At 46.4% G+C, this 19,246-nt stretch overlaps 1 protein-coding gene across 2 annotated transcripts in view; it reads right to left on the bottom strand.

Annotated features, from left to right (window-relative positions):
* Positions 1-7,523: 7,523 nt before the first annotated feature.
* FBXO42 (F-box protein 42) overlaps positions 7,524-19,246 on the bottom strand; it is an 88,133-nt gene continuing 76,410 nt past the window's right edge. For both annotated transcript variants that reach the window (XM_005281776.4, XM_042852977.2), the window contains 6 exons: positions 13,828-13,981; positions 11,713-11,823; positions 10,738-10,834; positions 9,660-9,716; positions 9,010-9,126; positions 7,524-8,769 (listed from right to left, as the gene is read on the bottom strand). In XM_005281776.4, the coding sequence (XP_005281833.1) occupies positions 7,666-8,769; positions 9,010-9,126; positions 9,660-9,716; positions 10,738-10,834; positions 11,713-11,823; positions 13,828-13,981 (1,640 nt within the window). In that variant the 3' untranslated portion in view covers positions 7,524-7,665. The remainder of the gene's footprint in view (positions 8,770-9,009; positions 9,127-9,659; positions 9,717-10,737; positions 10,835-11,712; positions 11,824-13,827; positions 13,982-19,246) is intronic.

Here is a 19,246-nt window from a genome sequence, read left to right as displayed (position 1 = left end):
ATTTCAAGGGGCAGGAGCTGCTGCCTGTACCATCCACAGAACATTACTCAGCCGTGACACCTGGGCATAACCTAAGAACAGCCATACTGATAGCAAAGGTCTATCCAGCCCCGTATCCTGCCTGCCGACAGTGGCCAATGCCAGGTGCCCCAGAGGGGAGTGAACCTAACAGGTAATGATCAAGTGATCTCTCTCCTGCCGTCCATCTCCACCCTCTGACAGACAGAGGCTAGGGCCACCCTTCCTTACCCGTCCTGGCTAATAGCCATGAATAGACATAACTAGATACATTCATGGAGGTTCTCTTTTAAACCCTGTTATAGTCCTAGCCTTCACAACCTCCTCAGGTAAGGAGTATCGCAGGTTGACTGTGCGCTGTGTGAAGAACTTCCTTTTGTTTTAAACCTGCTGCCCATTACTTTCATGTGGTGGCCCCTAGTTCTTGTATTATGGGAACAAGTAAATAACTTTTCCTTATTTACTTTCTCCACACCACTCATGATTTTATATACCTCTATCCTATCCCCTGCACCCATCTCTTTTCCAAACTGAAAAGGCCTAGCCTCTTTAATCTCTGCGCAGATGGGACCCATTCCAAACCCCTCATCATTTTAGTTGCCCCTCTCTGAACCTTTTCTAATGCCAGTATATCTTTTTTGAGATGAGACCACATCTGTACGCAGTATTCAAGATGTAGGCATACCATGGATTTATATAAGGGCAATACGATATTCTCAGTCCTATTCTCTATCCCCTTTTTAATGATTCTTAACATCGTGTTTGCTTTTTTGACTGGGTGATGGAGGTGATCTCCACGCACTGTCCTAGGAAGCCAGAGCTTTGCCTTTCGCTGTTCTTAGACCCTATGACTGTAAGGGTGCACACTAGTGATTTAGCACCCTATCTCCACCCAATGCCTCTATCCCCTTCCTTGACACATTCAGCACATTTTCCTGTTTGTAGTACAGTAGGGCCTAGGGATCCCATGCTGGACTGAGAGCCCAGCGTGGAAGGTGCTGTACAACCGAGTCCATCTCCAAAGAGCTCACACTCAGACTAAGGTCACCTCCTCTGACCTCCTGCACACAGCAAGCCACAGAACCTCACCCACTGTAGACAAACAAAAGCTCTGCAGGCACTAGCATTAGTAATATCACAACATGCTGTTTATCTCAGCTGTTTTAAAAGTAGGATTGCCAGGTGTCCTGTTTTCAACCGGAACACCTGGTTGAAACGGGACCCTGGTGGCTCTGGTCAGCACCGCTTGAGGTAAGCGCTGCCCAGAGCCTGCACCCCAACCCCCTCCCACACCCCCAACCCCCTGCCCCAGCCCTGATCTGAACCCCTCAACCCAAGCCCAGAGCACCCTCCTGCACCCCAAATCCCTCATCCCCAGCCAGAGCCCTCACCCCCCCATGCTCCAACCCCCTGTCCCAGCCCTGATTCCCCTCCCACATTCTGAACCCCTCAGCCTGGAACCCCCTCCTGCACCCCAAATCCCTCATTCCCAACTCCACACTAGAACCCACACACACACCCCTCATCCCTCCCACTCCCCAATCCCCTGCCCCAGGCCAGAGCCCCCTCCCACATCCTGAATCCCTCATTTCTGGCCCCACCCTGGAACCTGCACCCCCAGCCCAGAGCCCATACCCTCCTCCCATACTCCAAACCCCTCAACTCCATCCCCCAAGCCCAGAGCCCCCTCCTGCACCCCAAATCCCTCTTCCCTGGCCCCACCCCAGAGCCTACACCTCCAGCCAGAGCCCTCACCCCCTCCCAAGCCAGCGAGTGAGGGTGGGGAAAGCGAGTGACTGAGGGAGGGGATAGAGTGAGCCGGGGGCAGGGCCTTGGAGAAGGGGCAGGGCTGACATGTTCGGTTTTGTGAAAGTCGAATGTTGGCAACCCTATTGGAAAGCCTGCCTGCAGCCCCACCCACTCCCCCCTGAACCCCTAAAGCGACACTCCAATAAGCAAGAGGATTATGATAGAGTTACACAAACAGCAGGAGTTTCAAAGGCAGGCTTGTGATAACATTCCCTCTTTTTCCTCTTACGTAAAGGGGTTCCCATTACAAACTGCATACAGTAACATTTCCCATTGTCACATCGGATAGAAAAACAATGGCTCAACCCTTATGCTTCAAAGCCGTTTTGTGAACATTTCCCTTACCCTAGAGCAGAAGAAAAGCCTGTATCTGTGACTACCCGTCAGACAGTTGCTCCTCTCGCACCACACAACATGACCCACCACATCAACATGCATCTTAGTTTAGTTAAGCCCTTGCCCTAGAGAATTGTTTCAGTGGGTAAAAAGCAAAGACCCATGGGGTAATTTTCAGAGGCAAAAACAAAACCTTCTCACATTGCAGAGTGATGTTCTACATATTTTTGCTGCATCACTGTTTGTTAGACATTTAACTGTATATTAGGGGTATAATATCCCCTCCCTTCAGATCCCAATCTTGGATATACCACAAAATCTGCCATGGTGCCTTCTGAAAGCTCTGAATTGGTTACTATCTGGTCCTGAAAAGGGAGGAAAAATTTGCACTCCAGGCCTGTTTCTGAGACGGCCTGAAGTGAATGGGGCTCAGCACATCACTGTGGGGGCTCAGGACCTCGGAAAAAATCAGACCCCTGGTACCCCGTGAGGGTGCTTGGTAAACTTGATCTCAAGTTTTCACTGTATTTGGACACGGTGCCCCTGTGCAAGATTGTAGGTGAGATTTTAGAGCGGCTAAGCAAGTTGGATCCTGCTCTTGCACCAGTGAAGTCAACGGGAGCTTCACCACGGAGATCACGGGGCCCCAACTCCCACTGAATTACAATGGGAATTGAGTGCCCAAATCCCTTCGGCTCCTTTGAAAATCACCAGCCTCTGTCATTTTAGTGATTTCAAAGTTGTGTTAAGCCCTTTATTAAGGGGCACCTGAGAAATTCTAAAAAGAGAACTCCTGGTGTGAGGGCACAGCCCCCCCAGAGGCCTCACAAGGCATAGGATCAGAGAGGAGCAAGATACAGAGCCAACCAAAGGGCGAAGAGGATTTCATAGTGGGAATTCCCCGACTCTGGCACACTTACTCAAAGGAATCGAATTGTCCTCTTGTAAGGGAAGGCGGTGCAACAAAACACATACATTTAACTGAAACAATAGAGAAACTCCTCCCCGGCTCAATTTAAATCTCACAACTTAACCCTTAAGGCTTGTTTGAGGTCTGTCAAACTCGTAGCAATAAGCTTTTAGGACGGGGGGGGGAAGGGCAGAGGGAGCAATATGTGGAAAGAAAACCAATATACAGAGTTTACATGAAAGCTAGATTTAAAACCCAATCATTTAAAAACAATTGCCAGCCAGCTTTTTATTATTATTTATTTGTTAAATTGCTAAAAATTCATTGGGGGGAAAAACATTAACAAAAATGAAATTTACACAGATTTAAATATCAATGAAATCCACTTTTCATTCCTACACTTGGATGAGCCTAAAATGACTAGAAGGGCAAAGTCATCCCGTACGCCTGAGTCACGGCACCAGCTACATTGGATCACACTTTGTGCGCATTACATGAAACCTGTTTGTTTGGGGACAGGATGGGGGAGGATATAAAGACCCACGTTTCTGTCATTCAGAGAGACCACTTTGGGAGCCATGTTGAAACCATGCAGAACATGCCTTCTGCAACACACACAGGGCAGAGGAGGGAAAGGCAACGGGGCTGATTTTTCTGTTTCTGGGTCCTTCCACTCCAGTCTGCTGACTTAGCAGAACATGAATGTGTTGGTAAAGAGGCCACAAATGAAGCAAAGCAGTGAAACATCATCATGCCAGGATCACCACACGGACTAGAACAGATGGAAATATGAATTGGGAAATGCCACAAGCAAGACCGGGAAGACCCCCTTACAGTTTCCATGTGGCTTGCAACCTGGTATGAAGCTATCATGACCATTGCCTATAGAATTACCCAGACCCTTCCTATGTCACTTTGTACAGTTTTATCTTCTGCAGTGAACTTCAAGCACTTGAAGGCTGGGGCATGACGTGTGTGGGGGGGAAGGGTATAAACCCTATAGTGACGGACATCAGTGTAAATTCACTAGCAGTTGGCTTTTTAAAACGTTCAGTTTTTGCTCTCAAACAACCCTGGGTGAAAAACAGACATGTAAATGAAACATGTCAATCTCATCCTATATAGGGAAATCCCACTGGAGTTCTGATCAAGCTGGGGCAGAGGGGGACGGGGGGGGGGGACGGGGGGGGGGAGGAAAATCAAACACTGGCTACCCACCTTTGCTATGTGAAGCAATAGCAGTCAACCCAATGCCATCATCATGAAAGGCACCTCTGCAGCCATGGAAGGGGTTAAAGCTTCAAGAAGAATGTTTTAAATATTGATAAAGATACTGTGGGGGAGGGGATGTCTCATTTAATTAAGACAAAACTGGCTTACATGTTAAATATAATCAGAGCTGGACTTAAAGGTTCTATAGACCAGCATTTAAAGGTGCATTCAAATATAGTCCACACCCTCAAATCAATTTTTCAAGGTTCAAGTGACACTGGAGGATCTGGGAGATGGACTGGGTTTAATAAAAACCTGGTCTAGCATTAACAAACCAACAGTGATTGAATTTGTTTCTTCCTGTAAAAGGATTTCAAGCCGCCCCACCACAACCTTTGCATTTTACAAAACAGATTTTTGCATTCAAGATGAGCACAGAAATTGAAGCAGTCTGTGGGCTAAAATGCAGTGTACAAAGAGGTACCTTCAGTGCCTTTCAGTCTAAAGGAGGCAGGTTTTACTGGAGGCCTGGAAATAAATATAAGACCGTGGTTGGGTTTCTTTCATTTTTAACCATCAGGTTCAAATAAACCATTTGGGGCTTGCTGAACAAGCAAAAACCTTCTCACTGGGGAAAGAATATTGGGAGTTAGAGAAGGGATTTTCCCTTTAAAAAGGCTTGTGAGTCTAGATTTAGAAAATTGTCTTAAGTGACCACCAAAGGTCCAGCAAAACTCAGTGGCCCAGTGGAGACAGTTAAAAGTCCAAACAAAATCATATTGGAAATCTTAAAGGAGCCACTTCATGGTACATCCAATGCACTGACCACTATCGCAGATCTGCCCACTGGACAGGTTTCACTGTGATTAGGAAAAGATTTCCTACTTTGATGCCACATATGCATTAAGATGTATTTTGTGATTAGTCTGATCAACGAATGCAGTTTCTGAACATTTTCTCAGCGCTCAAACACCGCTGCAGGACTATGTGCGCACAGTAGTAAACTAAATGCTCCTCTCTTGGAACAGGCCTACAGTGCACCTGGAAGAGCTCTCAACATCTCTGGCCCAGGCAAAGCTGGAGACTATCGTGATATAGTGAGATGGGGGAAAGCTGAGCGTTGTGCTTCAATGACAGTATTAACACCACAATGTGGTGTAGCGCAGGGGCAGATCACTGTCAGGCAGGTCTGGGTATTGGCTTCAAAGTGTATTTTCTAGTTCATTATTGTCTAATGAGACACTATGCAGCCTCGCTTGTCAGTCCCCCCTCCCCCCCTTTAAAAAAACAAACAAACAGCATCGCCAACTTTCTAAACCTGCTGAACTTTTACTGGTGTTAGCAACAAGTAGTTTTTGCTTTAGAGCTAGACGTAAAAATAATAAACCTTGAATCCTGCGCTGTGTGGAACCCCAGCGACTACCACAGGGCTCTGTGTGGTGCAGCCTATTGTAGAACAGGGGCCAACAGATTTAACCACCCACAAGGTCACATGAAAATTGCAGGCTTCAGAAGCAGCCAGGATCACAGGCTAGTGAAAGTTAAACCTATGGCAAACTGGTGCCCCTCTGTGGCTCAGCCGGTCTCTATTGCAATGCTTCCAAGCTGCAGAGGGAAGGAAAGAGAATTCATCCAAAGTGTACATTAGTTCAAATCAATTTTGATTCCTTTTGAAGTCTTTGTTGATTTAGATAAGTGAATTCTCAGCATCAGTGATTACCATGGAGGCAGTTAATGCTGGGCCCGCATTCCACTTCAAACCCTACTTTGCAGGTATTTGTAACTTGGCTGAAAAAAAATCCCTTCCAGACTAAAATTTGTCATTTCAGTGATTGCCAAAATGTCTTGTACACTCAAAGAAAGCTATAAAAAGTTCAAAGCAATTGAATACAAAGCACTCTGGAGTAAGACTAAAGGAGTAGCAAACGGATAAAATGTAATCTATAGTAAAGGATGGAGCAGCGGTTTTACTTCTGAATTTCCCTTGCTTTGGTTGGTTGATATTAGAATTGTAATGTTACTTTGGATTAATGTTATTTTCTGATGCATTATCCAGCAGGATAACTTTAATGTAAGCATGAACCAGGGAGTCTGAACTGCAGTAACTGCGTAAATTGCTAGCTCAAACAAGCTATGAAAGAATCCAATATGATCTGTGTGGCTACAGTTTAGCAACGCACTTAAGTACATGCTTAATGTCAACGGGACTTCAGCACGTGCTGAAGTCCTTTGAGTAATCTGAGCCTTACGCACATGTTCTTTCTGTTCGATAAGCAAAGATGACCTAAGACATCCCAGTGCTCCCAGGACAGTTGTCTGCACATATACAAGTACAGAGTGGAGCAGTCTTAAGATAACAAAGGGATCCAGAACAAAATCTTAGGGGGGAAAAACTTAGAAGTCAAGCCTTAAGGATGCACATAGCCACTGATTCTTATGAACATCCTAACCATGCATGTACAACTCATTCTAAAATTGTAACTTCCGTTATTTAGTATTTTCAAATGTCAATGGCGTATGCACTATCGTGGCAGCTTGCAACCTGTCAAGGGTTCCAAAGTCATCAATCCAAGCTGTTGGTTTGATCTAGTGCAGGACTTTACTCGATGGGACACTAAAGTGGGCTGTATAACTAATTTAATACTGGATGATCCTGGCATTTCAATGCCAAACTGTCCTTTCTCCCTTCTAACTCTCCCATTGTACAGGACAAGAATGGTACTATCAGGCCAAAGCGTTTAGGAAAAAAGGCATCAGTGTCATTTTGCTGATTAAACATTTACAGTAGTGGCTGCAGTATTGGTAGATGTAAAAAAATGCTATTTTCCTTATGCAGCCACATTCAACAGATAAGCATGGGTATTTATCAGTGCACACAGCCTCCTGCCTGCAGGTATTCAGTATGTTCTTCCAAGACCATTCTTATCAGCATCCCTATAGGGACTGCAATTATAGAGAGAGAGGAGGGTCCCTCTATACTCCTGAAAAATTCTAAAGAAGTTATTGGATCCTAGAAGTTTTCCCACCCACTCACCCCAAATTCTTGGTCTAGTTACCAGCAAAAAATAAGGCGCAGTGAAACTCCTGCTAGAACACAGCAACAATTCATCCCATTGGAATGGAGATTTCTCCCCGTTTGTAAACAGAATTTTCTCTCTCTTTTTTTTTTTTTTTAAAATAGGACTTTCTGAACCAAGCCCAGAGCCAGGATCATAGACTGGAAACTGGAGGGCAGCGCTGAAATGGTGTTTGGATTTTATTGGTTTGTCGTTCCCTAGTTCACAGTTTAAATGCCTGCGTGACAGAGGAAGGGTTAAAAAAAGAAAGCCATGGAAAGGGGGTGGGGCAGGAAGGGAAGGGGTCAAACAGCTTTTGCCACATTATCTTTTTGCTCGCACAAAGTACAAGGCATTTGTTTTGGGATAGTACTTCACGTTCTGTTTCTTGTCCATTAGGCCACCGAATATGATCAGTTCCCCCCTGCCTTGCACTACGGTGTGTAGGCTGGTCTCTGGTGGCCCCACCACGGAACTGCTGTTAAACACTTTCCATTTGACTTGCCCTTTCTCCTTGGTGTCTTTAATGTCCAGCACATACATCTGCATGGGTTTGCAGTTCATGCTTTGATACAAAGGCTTGCCGACATTCAGAGACTGCGGTGGATGGTGGCCCAAGCGACGAGCGATCGGAGGTAAGGAGTGGCCGTCCCCTTGGGCAGAGCCTGGGCGTGGTGCTGGTGCCACCTCGGCACTGCTACCCGGGGATCCTGGTGAAGACACCAAAGGAGGACTTAATGCTGCTGAACCAGATGCACCTTTGGAAGACAGGGCCTTGACAGCCTCCAGGCTTCTTCGGAGTGCACCTGGCGACACCGCCCCTGGAAGGGAACTAGTGACATGAGGTGGGGTATGGATTCCATTTGTCTGCTCTGGGGGATTTCTCATGCTTCCACCAACTGTCCTATTGTCCACAGCATCCATTTGACAGCTAACAGAACCTGGTTTCTGATCCCAATTCAAATCGACAGACCCTAAGCGTAGATCTTTCTGATCCGGTAGCGATCCTCGTCTCGGCGCCGGGGAAAGTCCAACTTTCAGGTCAGATCCTTCAGCAGCAGAAGGCGCGCTGGGTGATACGGCCTGTACAGGACTGTCCAATGAGGCACCCCCCACTGCTGCGGCTCCAGGGGATAAACTCCCACCGTTCAGTACAGGTGACCCATCTCCTCTGGATGGGGACAGGCTCCCTTCCCGGGAGCCTGATGGGGTCTGTCTTTGTGCTCTGGGTCTCAGGGTGCCCCAGCGGCCATTCACACAAGGAGCTTCGTCGGCGTTCCTGACTGGAGACTGAGAGCGGTATTCCCGTGTTTCAGGAACCAGGGCTGGCGGCGTGGCACTGATAGGAGACGGGCGAGAGTTCAAGCTGGGGCTAAGTGGAGCTCTCCCGCTGGGAGCCTGGCTGAAGACCACCACACACTGTCCCACCTAAAAGATGAAAAACGAGCGCACTGTTAAACGGCTGCAGAGATGTTCCTCAACCCCTATGGCTGTGTGAGTGCGTTGGGGAAAAACGTATGCTGGAAACCAAACATGCAATGAACCGGCAGTCACGGGATATTCCACAGGAGAACATCCTAGCAGAGACCATATCATGTTAACGATCCAGGAGATCTGACTCAAATTCCTCTTCGGAATACCACCCGGCCCCATTTCCGACCCCCTTACCCTGCACGCGGGATGACACCATAGTTCAGGGGCTCCATGGTCTTCGTTTTCCACTCTCAATGGCTGCCAGGTCCAGGGGTTGGTGCGCATGTGCAGTAGCCAGGCATCCTTAAACAGCTGCAAAGAAAAGTGGGACAAAACCAGAAGCTTAGGCTTAATGCAGAGAGATCTCCCCCAGAAACCATCTTCCTACAGATGGCAAGAAATCCTGGCCTGGAAGTGAGAGCACAGGATGGGTATTCTGGGTTCTCTCCCTGACTACCACTATGGGATTTTAAGGGCAAGTCACCTCTCTGTGCCTTAAGTTTCTCATGCAATCAGGGATAATTCTGGCCTATCGCAGAGGGGATGTTTGTAAACTGCTCTGAGATCCTTGCCTGGGTGCTAGAGACCTGGAATGCATTTTATTATGAGTTATTTATCGGCAACTATAGCACGGGTGACAACTACGTGGAGTCTACAATTCAGTTGCCAAGCCCACCAGTCAAGATTGCTCTGCGGCACACCAAGAAGCCGACCTATGGAGCTGCTATTGTGATAATGTGCAACTACAACCACGGGGGGGGGCTCCTGCGGCCGTATACAGAAGCTTGTATCATACGAGGAAGAGGCACATTCTGGGTTCGTATCTGCACACTTTATATACTTACTGCATTTGGGCCGCCACAACCACCAAGGATTAAAATGGTTTCATCATCTATTATGATCTAAACAGGCAAAGAAAAGTATTACAGATTTGGGAGAATACAACACTATTCTGAGCAAGACCATCACTGCTTTGGCATGAAGCGGTGTGGTTTTCAGGACCCTAAGCAAAACATCCCCATCTAGCTCCCATCACATCCTTCCTGCCCCGGCCTACTCGTAGAACCTCCTTACAGAGAGGAGAGGTCGCTCCAGCCCTCTCACCAGCCTGCCGGAAACTCTGCCCCCTTTGCGACTCCACCTAATATACGTGGACAATGAATCCAGGAGGTGGAGTCAAAATGCAGCTTGCCAAGTGGAGGGAACTAGTAGGGGAACTGAACTCTGTTCATTTGGCACTCAAACGCACACAGTCTGTATTTATATGGCCCCCATTACCGTGCTATCCAAGTGCTACGGTGAGGAGAACAGGCTCACTACCCTGCTGGTACCAAAGTCAGACAGGACAGGAGATGGGGACTCTGGGGCGGCACTCTGGCATGCATGCTGTAGGGCTCTATGCAGGGGGTCAAGATGGGCTCCAGAGAACTAATGATCTTACTGGGAACTGTCCATGTCAGTTGAAATCTGGTGAGTCTGGTAATCCATGGGATCCCCCACAGGGCAAACACAAATGGATCTTTATTTTGAGACAGACTGCAGTATTTTGCTCAAAATGTTAAAATGGGAAGGTTTGGTTTTTAGAAGTGTTAATCACAAGTCTTGGCGCATGCACAAAACACAGGGAGATATTTACAAACTGGCTCAACATCGAGAGGTTTTAAAAATGCATCCTCTCAAAGTGGAGAAATAGGTGGAAAGGGGGCAAAGGCCTGGCATGCCGAGACTGCAAAGATGGCTTAGAAAGGGGGAATTACTTTTTAGAAGCCCCTCGGGTGAAGGTGGGAAGCTGACCACAAAGTGAGCGATGGGATTTTGCTTCTCTAACTTATCCTTGACACTTCGTGCTGGTGGCTAGAGCTCCTTGTAGAGCTCACCGCAAGGTACTGCAATGTTTGCCGAATAACTGCAGGAGACAGTCACCTGAGATTGGCCGCCACGTGGGTGAGGGGTAGGCCCAGAGATGTTTGGCTTGGACCAAGCCCACTGCTCGAGATCCAGAACCCAGACGTCATTACTCCTGCAAGGACAAGACAACAAACATGGAACCAGAGGTACAGAGAGACAGTTCCCTGAGGATCACAAATAAGCATCAGTTAGGAAGACTGCAGCACTGTTCTCATTACAGACAGCAGTGCTGAAACCACGGGGCACATTAGGGGAGTTAAACTACTGATTCAGGATTGCATGCTCCTCCCACAAGCAGGGGATGTGTGCATTGGTGCTTCACACGGGTTACCACAGAGAAGGGAACCAATAATGGGCCAGCGGCCAATCAGGAGCGTGCATCAAGTACTGATTAAGCTTTGTTCCAAGATGGGGCAGCAACGGGGAAGTGGGGAGCAGCAGCCCCAAGGCTTCATAGATGCACCGGAATTTAGTATTTTCATCAATACCAGCTTTCCCACCCAGAGCCGTGCACCAGGAACCTGACTTCCCCTCCGTTATTCCAGTCCAGGGTTTCTTGAACGGAGCTTGCTGATTCAGTGCACCGCCAAGTGGATAAACAGCCCTTAGCTGAGACCGCTAAATTCACTTTCATTTTAAGAGCCATTCTGAACTCGAATCCTCCCAGGTGGAAGTCTAGGGCTCCATGCGGGTGGACCACAGCGCACAGCCTCACTGACTTCACTGGAGGTCCATGTGGGCTCAGTGGTGCTTATCAACTTCACAACGTGGTATGAATCAGCCAAATGAACAAGCTCCGCTCAAGAGCAGAGCCAGGACTGGCACAGCAGAGAGGGAGGTTAGGACCATGGTGCACCGTCACAGCTCTGGGTTGAAAGCTTGCATCAATTCTGCCCACGCCGTACCTGACCCTACCCAAAGTTTGTTCCTCACTTTCATGTTCACAGGATTCCCAGTAACATCTCTGAGGGGAAAAAGTTACAGACTTACATTTGCCGAGATCCTAGGGAACCTCCGAAGACAATCATTTTGTCGTCTATTACACAGGAGGAATGGCCTGCCATGGGAGGGGGGCCGTGCGTTGTCACTATGCAGTTCCACCTAAGGAAACAGGTGAGGATACATTAAAATTTGTGAATTATGAGGTTACAAATTCCCCTCAGATTTCCCCTCCAGAGATGAAAAAGGCAGATGGGCAATTTTTTTTAGAAACAGTCTTACACCCTTAAATGGAAAAGGGCCTCCTGAGAAAGTGCACTGGCTCATGACTTTCTAGTGCTGCAGTCTCTAGCTCCCGAGATCTAGACGCTGGTTATTGAAAAAGGGGGGGCACTGTAGCATCTGTTACATACCCAATCCCACAGAGGCCACCAAAAGGGTGGAAAACGGATTTATAAAATGTAAATGAACATGAAATAAAACAAGGTGATGACGCTAACAACGAAGAGACAGAAAAAGGATAAATCTGAGATGGAGCATTTTGACTAAATGCCCTGGTTTCAAACCAGCACCGCGATTTGAATGGAGGGCAGACAAAGTTTAGTTTGGAACCAAAACAGGTCTGAAGTTAATAATAATAGTCCTGTTTTCAAACTAAAGAACAACCAAGACACGTCAGCTCATACTGGAGTGTAGTTGAGCTGGGGAAGTCAGTTGTCAGAGAACACGCTAGCGATGTGGAAAAGAAAATACATTTACTTTGCTGGCTCTAGATCTGTACCAAATAAATCCCTTTGGGGAGGAAACAGGTTTCTAGCTCCTTAGGTGGGCATAGCACTTTACAGGCAAACACAAAGGAAAGACCCTTTATGCAATCTGAAGAGCAGAGAGATCAGCAACTCAGAAGAATTAGCTCAAGTCTAAATAATATCACAAGAAACGGCAGGCTCTTAAAAGACATTTTATTACAGAGAAGAAAACCTCATGGAACAACTTCTACAAAGCCCAAATAGGACTACATTTAATATTTGAAAATGTTCGCCTGCTGTAAACTGTTTAACATGACACGGAAAGAGGATCTTAAATTGGTAGTACTGGTATTTTCAGTAACATCTGTCCTCATCTATTATCGTTAACTGTTTAACTACAGCACACTAAAGACACTGCCCACAACTGCAATAGAGAACTGGGCCTTTTGGTGATTAAATGCCCATATGAAACAGAGGTAAGATTTATTATGGCATTAGCTCACATATAACATATGTCCATTCAGAACTGATGTAAGTGAGCACTTATTCTGGGAAGGGGGTGGCTAGAAGGAGTTTTGCTACCATCTTGAATGTACTTTTCTGATGTTCCTAGATAATCTTAAAGGCTGACAGAGCAGACGGCAATTTAGAAATAGGAGATCTGCCTGCCTGGATTGGCTATTGGAGCAAGCTTCGCCACCATGGTTGGAGCCCCCATCATCTCCTGTGACCCCAGACCTCCTCCATCCTAATCCTGAGATATGTCCTGACCCGACGGGGCCAGAGTAAGGGACACAGAGGACACCCCCACCTCCACCAGCTAAATCCGAAATATCACCTGGGATGTGAGACTTCGTCTGTTCCGCCTCTTCCGTTCCATGTGTCCCATTTCTACCTCATCTTATTCCCCTCCAATTTTTTACTTTAAGTAAAATCCCTAGGTGTTAAATATTCTCTCTATTTGGCTTTTTTTTTTTTAAGACATAATAAAGAATCAAAATGAATGACCAAATGAACTATGTGTTCCAAATATCTACTTCCACTCTCAAACTGTGCACCTATATAGCCCCAGCAGGAAGGAGTTAAGAAAAAAAATGGATTAGTTCCATTTTAGTTACTACTCTAAGAAAATAAGCTGTGGCCATCGGGGGAGCTCAGACAGTAGGACTCTCGGCTCTTCAGGTCTCTGGACATTGCTTCGCTAGATATTTTACCCGGGGTCATAACAGCTTCAGGACATGTCACCCAGGATCAGAGAATGTTCATTTCTCCTTCCACCTATGTCTCCATAAGCAAAGTCGGTCACAGAGGGATTCAGCCAAGCTTTAAAGAGCAGTTCTGAATGTACAGAGTGTACGGATACACTTTCAAGGTAAAAGGCATGTTTCCAATCCGGACTCTCAGGATGTTCTCTTACCAATTTTTGGAAGGCGAGTAGGTATGTATTTCATCAAAGAACCTCTCCGGCTGGTGCAGAGGGTAGGGGCTTGGCCGCGTCCACCCACCAAACAGCACAAGCAAGTCCTTATACACCACTAAAGTAGCCCCAGCCTTAGGTGACGGATAAGAACCTGGAGGGGAGCAGAGAACGGAAAAAGTTAGCAAACAGCATTTCAAACCAGCAGCCAAGCTGTGCACAGATCTTACTGAACTGTGACAAGATGGAAACTCCCCTCTAAAAGGCAGAGAGGAAAAGATGACAAAATTAGCGAAGGGAGCATGGGAAGAAAGCTACTGCCAATGTGTGTCATCATAATTAGTACAAGCCTGAAAGCACATCTCACGTATGGCAAAACATCTGTCAGTCAGTGACAGGAAAATACTAGCTTTCTAACAGATCACTTTAAATTATTGCTTTAGTGCTGAATAAAAGCAATAATTACCTCCAAATAACTAGTAACTTTTCCCCCAGGAAGATCTACTGGGTACTTTCAAGCCACAGCATATTCTGAATCTCATTTTACAGAACTGGGAAGATGCAAAATTAACCCTACATATTCCCAGCAGGGAATAACAGTCACATCTGAGAGTCTGGAGCGGTGGTAGGTTACAGATGGCAAGAGAGAATTCTTACAATACAAAGCACCTTCTCTAATAAGTAAGTTATCTTCGATTTGTTCCATTTAAAGTTCTAAGGGCTTACTGGTCCCAGTCTTGGTTACGTAGCTCAGATGAGGCATTCTGGATTGTAGTGCTGGTGCACATAAACAGAGGGAAAGGTGGCTGTAGCCCTGGGCTTGAAATCTGTTGCAATATATTACCCAAGATCAGATGGCTTTTATTTTCTATTTTGCTAAACCAGATAAAGAGCACTGATCTCACCTCACACTCCCGTGTCGCCAGTATATTACTGAACTGTTTATAATCTTGACTTTATTTTTTTAAAAACACCTTGTCTTTGTAATTAGTCATACTACTCAGAATTGGTTCTTAACATGACTATTTTTGAACTGGCCAGAGATAGTTCACTCCAGGGCAGTGAAAGTCCTCTCTCAAGACCAGTTAGAAAAGGATCACATCCCTTTGAACTATCAGGGCACCTGCCACAATTCACTGAGAAAGTACAAACCTCCCCTGTGCTAACAGGCCGAGGTGCTGCACCGTGACCTTCCTGAATAAACAATCTGAGGATTAAGACATTCTGGATTACTTCCCAGTCAAATATTAAAATTCTCCCAGACAGAACAACACAGTGATGCTTCTCCCACAAAATACTCCCACGTCCATCACCAGATCTGAAGTGATTCCCTGTACTTTGCAGAGAAGCTTTCTAGCACCTTCTCACCACAGTACCCTGTAGCAAGGTCATAATGACATCATCTGTAAAGAGACACACCACACAAAGCAAGGATAAAAACCCAACTGTGCCTACAATTAGAGAAAGAAATTAGAAATGTACACTTAAGCAAGCCTGACTGCAGGAACTGATGTGCCGTTCTAGGCAAGCCCATGCATTTGGCCGAAAACGTTCTATTACCATCTAAAATGCTGAGCTAACGGACCCAAGCTAATTAGTTTCAAGTCCTAATAGAGCAGTTTATACAGAGGCGTATTTCAGTAGGTAATGAGAGACAGAACCAAGACTCTATTTTTGAGACGTCAAAACAGCTATTTAAACATTCCTGCCTTACAGGGGACTTGTGAAACTTCTCTCAATGTCTGTAAAAGACTTTGAGAGCTTTGGATAGAAGGTGCTACAGCTGTGCAAAGTCATTAGTCCAAGCATGAATCCCAGGTGACGGGAAGTTAGAAACCTACAGGAAAGCATCCCCCAACACAAACCAAGATGACAGACTGTCCCCTGAGCCCCACGGGGTGAGCACGTTTTGCTGTTGCTGTCAGATGGGTGACTAGTGGGCAAAGGGGGGAAAAAAAATACACAGACCAACTGGTAATTCACACACTAAAATATATTTACCAGTAGCTCCAAAAATATTTAGTTTCCCTAATGACTAAAATGAAGTGGTTCCGATTTGATTGCTCTATGTCACTGATCAAATTCTTAATATCCGCTTTTCATAGCTAATTACTTGGCCGCATGAAATTAAATTTTCCCAACGCAACTGTTTTGCATGGAGAGCTCCGAGAACCCACCAGTCTTAAGGAACTAGCCAAGGAGATTGTCTTCTTACACCACTGGTGCCAGGTGAATGCAGAATTGATGGATTCCCATCACAGAAAGATTTAAAATATGGTGTATGCTTAATCCCCTACCTTAGTGATAAGAATAGATATTTAGCAAAAGTTCATCTCCCACTTGAAGGGCAAATGCATCTTTCTTTTCTATTGGAGAATAAGATAAAAATAGAACATTACTCTATTAAATAAAGGCTGATCAGTTTGTAAGCCTGCAATTAATATGCTGGTACCAACTCCAAAGCTAAAGATGCATTCCGATCAGTTCTTAAAATGGGTCAGAAATTAGTTTTAAATAAAAAAAGCGTGCTAAGAGCTGGAACCCAGGAAGAAATCACTACAAAAATATAACAGACTACACGACTATACAGTCACTCGGGTAAAGTGACAAATCTTGTCCCTGCTCGGACCTGAAGGTCAAATTCCTGACTCAGATACACACACAACCCCAACCATGTCAACAGGAGATGTTCACCTGTCCACGGGGGCAGAATTTGGCCCTGATTGAGATGTTTGGTCTACTAACAGATGGTGAACAGGTGCATTACGGGAGTGGGGTTTTCTTCTGACAGGAAGGAGAAATCACAATTTGGTAAGCCACAAAAGTACCTTCGGAAGAGTTAAAGCTTTAAGAAACCATATAAATGTGAAAAGCAACAGAGGGTCCTGTGGCACCTTTGAGACTAACAGAAGTATTGGGAGCATAAGCTTTTGTGGGTAAGAACCTCACTTCTACATTTCTACATAGTTTCATGTGAAGATGGAAACATCGAACAGAATAGCTGTGAAAAACAAGTACACAAGAATACACATCCACCACACTGATCAAGTTGTGATCAAGCAAGGGAGTGACAGAAGGTTGTTTCTGTTCTGAACAATGGAATAACCACATTGCACCTTGTGGTGGCAGCAGCAGACGCTTTTCTGAGCTGGGGACTTCTGCAACTGAGAAACCACTGTGACAGGAGCCAATCTGAAAATGACTTCATCTCAACATGCTAAACCCACCATGAACTGAACACAATCTCCTTGGCTGGCGGTCTACTGACTCCCCACGTCACTTTGCATATTCAGGCATTTGAAAAGGTCAAGAGCTTCTTGGAGAAGAATGTGAAACAAGAGTTCCGACTGTGCACTCCAAAGAAGGGAACTGACAGGCAGCCTTCCCGACTTCCCAAGTCTAAAGTGTGCATAATGCACAGATGAAGTATGCCATCAAAAACGTCACCGGGACAGGCTCAACTACTTGGAGCTGCAAAATGACTCCTTCAAACAGCTTTATAAAATTTGCTTAACAGCATTTCAAAGGCAAAAAGCAAGTTCTTCAACACAGGTGGGCTTATTTCTCTTTATGACTAATTGTCTGTTAGAAGCAGAGTGACATTCAACGGTTCTCAAACTTTAGCAACCTGAGGACCCCCATTTTGATTTCAAATTTTTTGTGGACCCCCAAGCCCTCCACTCAGCCCCCGGCCCTGTCCCCACTCCACCCCTTCCCCCAAGGCCCTGTTCCACCTCCCCTGAGTGTGCCCCATCCCCACTCCTCTCCCTGCCAGCGCCTCCTGTTCCAAGGTGTGCAGGAGGCACTGGGAGGGAAGGGGAAGAGTTGATCTGCGGGGCCTGCAGACCCCCTGGAGTACTCTCATGGACCCCCATGGGTCCGTGGACCCCAGTTTGAGAAACGCTGCACTACAAGGTAAGTTGTCAACCACAGACTCAGATCTAGTGGGCTCTGTTTTAGAATAAATTACTAGTGTGACAAAGTTCCTCCTCTACCTTGGTGGGTCCTGCGCTTAATGGCGGATTTGTTCGCTTCACAGATTCACCCTGTGGGTCAGGAAACAGTCCAGAGACCTTCCCCTCTGGTAGAAGCTATAGTTCAGGTCAATTCCTCCTGTGTTTGATCAGGAGTTGGGAGGTATGGGGGGAACCCAGGCCCGCCCTCTACTCCGGGTTCCAGCCCAGGGCCCTGTGGACTGCAGCTGTCTATAGTGCCTCCTGTAACAGCTGCATGACAGCTACAACTCCCTGGGCTACTTTCCCATGGCCTCCTCCAAACACCTTCCTTATTCTCACCACAGGACCTTCCTCCTGGTGTCTGATAACGCTTGTGCACCTCAGTCCTCCAGCAGCACACCCTCTCACTCTCAGCTCCTTGGACCTCTTGCTCCCAGCTCCTCTCACACACACTTCCTCTCCCCTGGCTTGACTGGAGTGAGCCCTTTTATAGCATCAGAGGGGTCTTAATAAGAGTCAGTGGTCTATTAGCCTGGAGCAGCTCCTGCTCTGGTCACTCAGGGAACAGAAAACTACTTATCCAGTGGCCAGTATATCTCCCTTCTGCTACTCTGCTGTTCCCAACTGGTCTGGGTCTATCACACTAGCTACATGCATCAGCTGACTATGCTGACCTCTGGATACTTCCCGCTTCAACCCTGCTCACCACTGATGATGATGATGATGATGTAAAGAGTCTTTATGGGAAGCACAATTCTTGGATCCTGTTCCTTGAAGGTAAAGATTTCAGCATGCAGAGGGCCTCGCAATGACTAAACATTTCAAGGACACAAGGCACTGCACCTTCACGGCCGTGCCCATTTTGCTAGGCGAGATGCTTCTGCCGGGCTTCTGGTTACTTAATTTTCAACTGATGAATCTGCCAACTCACAAAGCAGACATGAATCTTTCAAAGAGGCACTCTCCAGCCTCCAGGGATGCTTTGAAAAGTATCCCCCACCCACCCCCAACACCCGTAGCCTCCCTCAGGCCAGGTCTACACTGAAAAGTTAGATGTCAACCCAGCTACATTGCTCAGGGATATGACAAATCCTCACCCCATGGCGACATAGTTAAGCCGACCTAACCCCCAGTGTAGACAGTGCTAGGTCGATGGAAGAATTCTTCTGCCGACCTCCCTACCGCCTCTTGAGGGGGTGGATTAACTACAGCAATAGGAGAACTGCTTCCGTCACTGCAGTGAGCATCTATGCTGAAGTGCTACAGCAGCGCAGCTATAGTGATTCTAGTGAAGACGTAGTCCCATCAGAAACTATCTATTTAAGACAGAAGCTTATCCTGCAAGTATTTTAAATGTTTAAAATACACGTACCGCAGTCCATCTGGGGTATGGACAGTCTAGTCGTCTGACAGAGCTACACCATGGTAGCATGTGACGTGCAAAGTTCAAAACTAGCTCTGTC

The sequence above is a fragment of the Chrysemys picta genome, chromosome 21 (assembly GCF_011386835.1).
Source record: "Chrysemys picta bellii isolate R12L10 chromosome 21, ASM1138683v2, whole genome shotgun sequence".
Classification (NCBI taxonomy): domain Eukaryota; kingdom Metazoa; phylum Chordata; order Testudines; family Emydidae; genus Chrysemys; species Chrysemys picta.
This window is presented reverse-complemented; position numbering and strand designations above follow the sequence as displayed.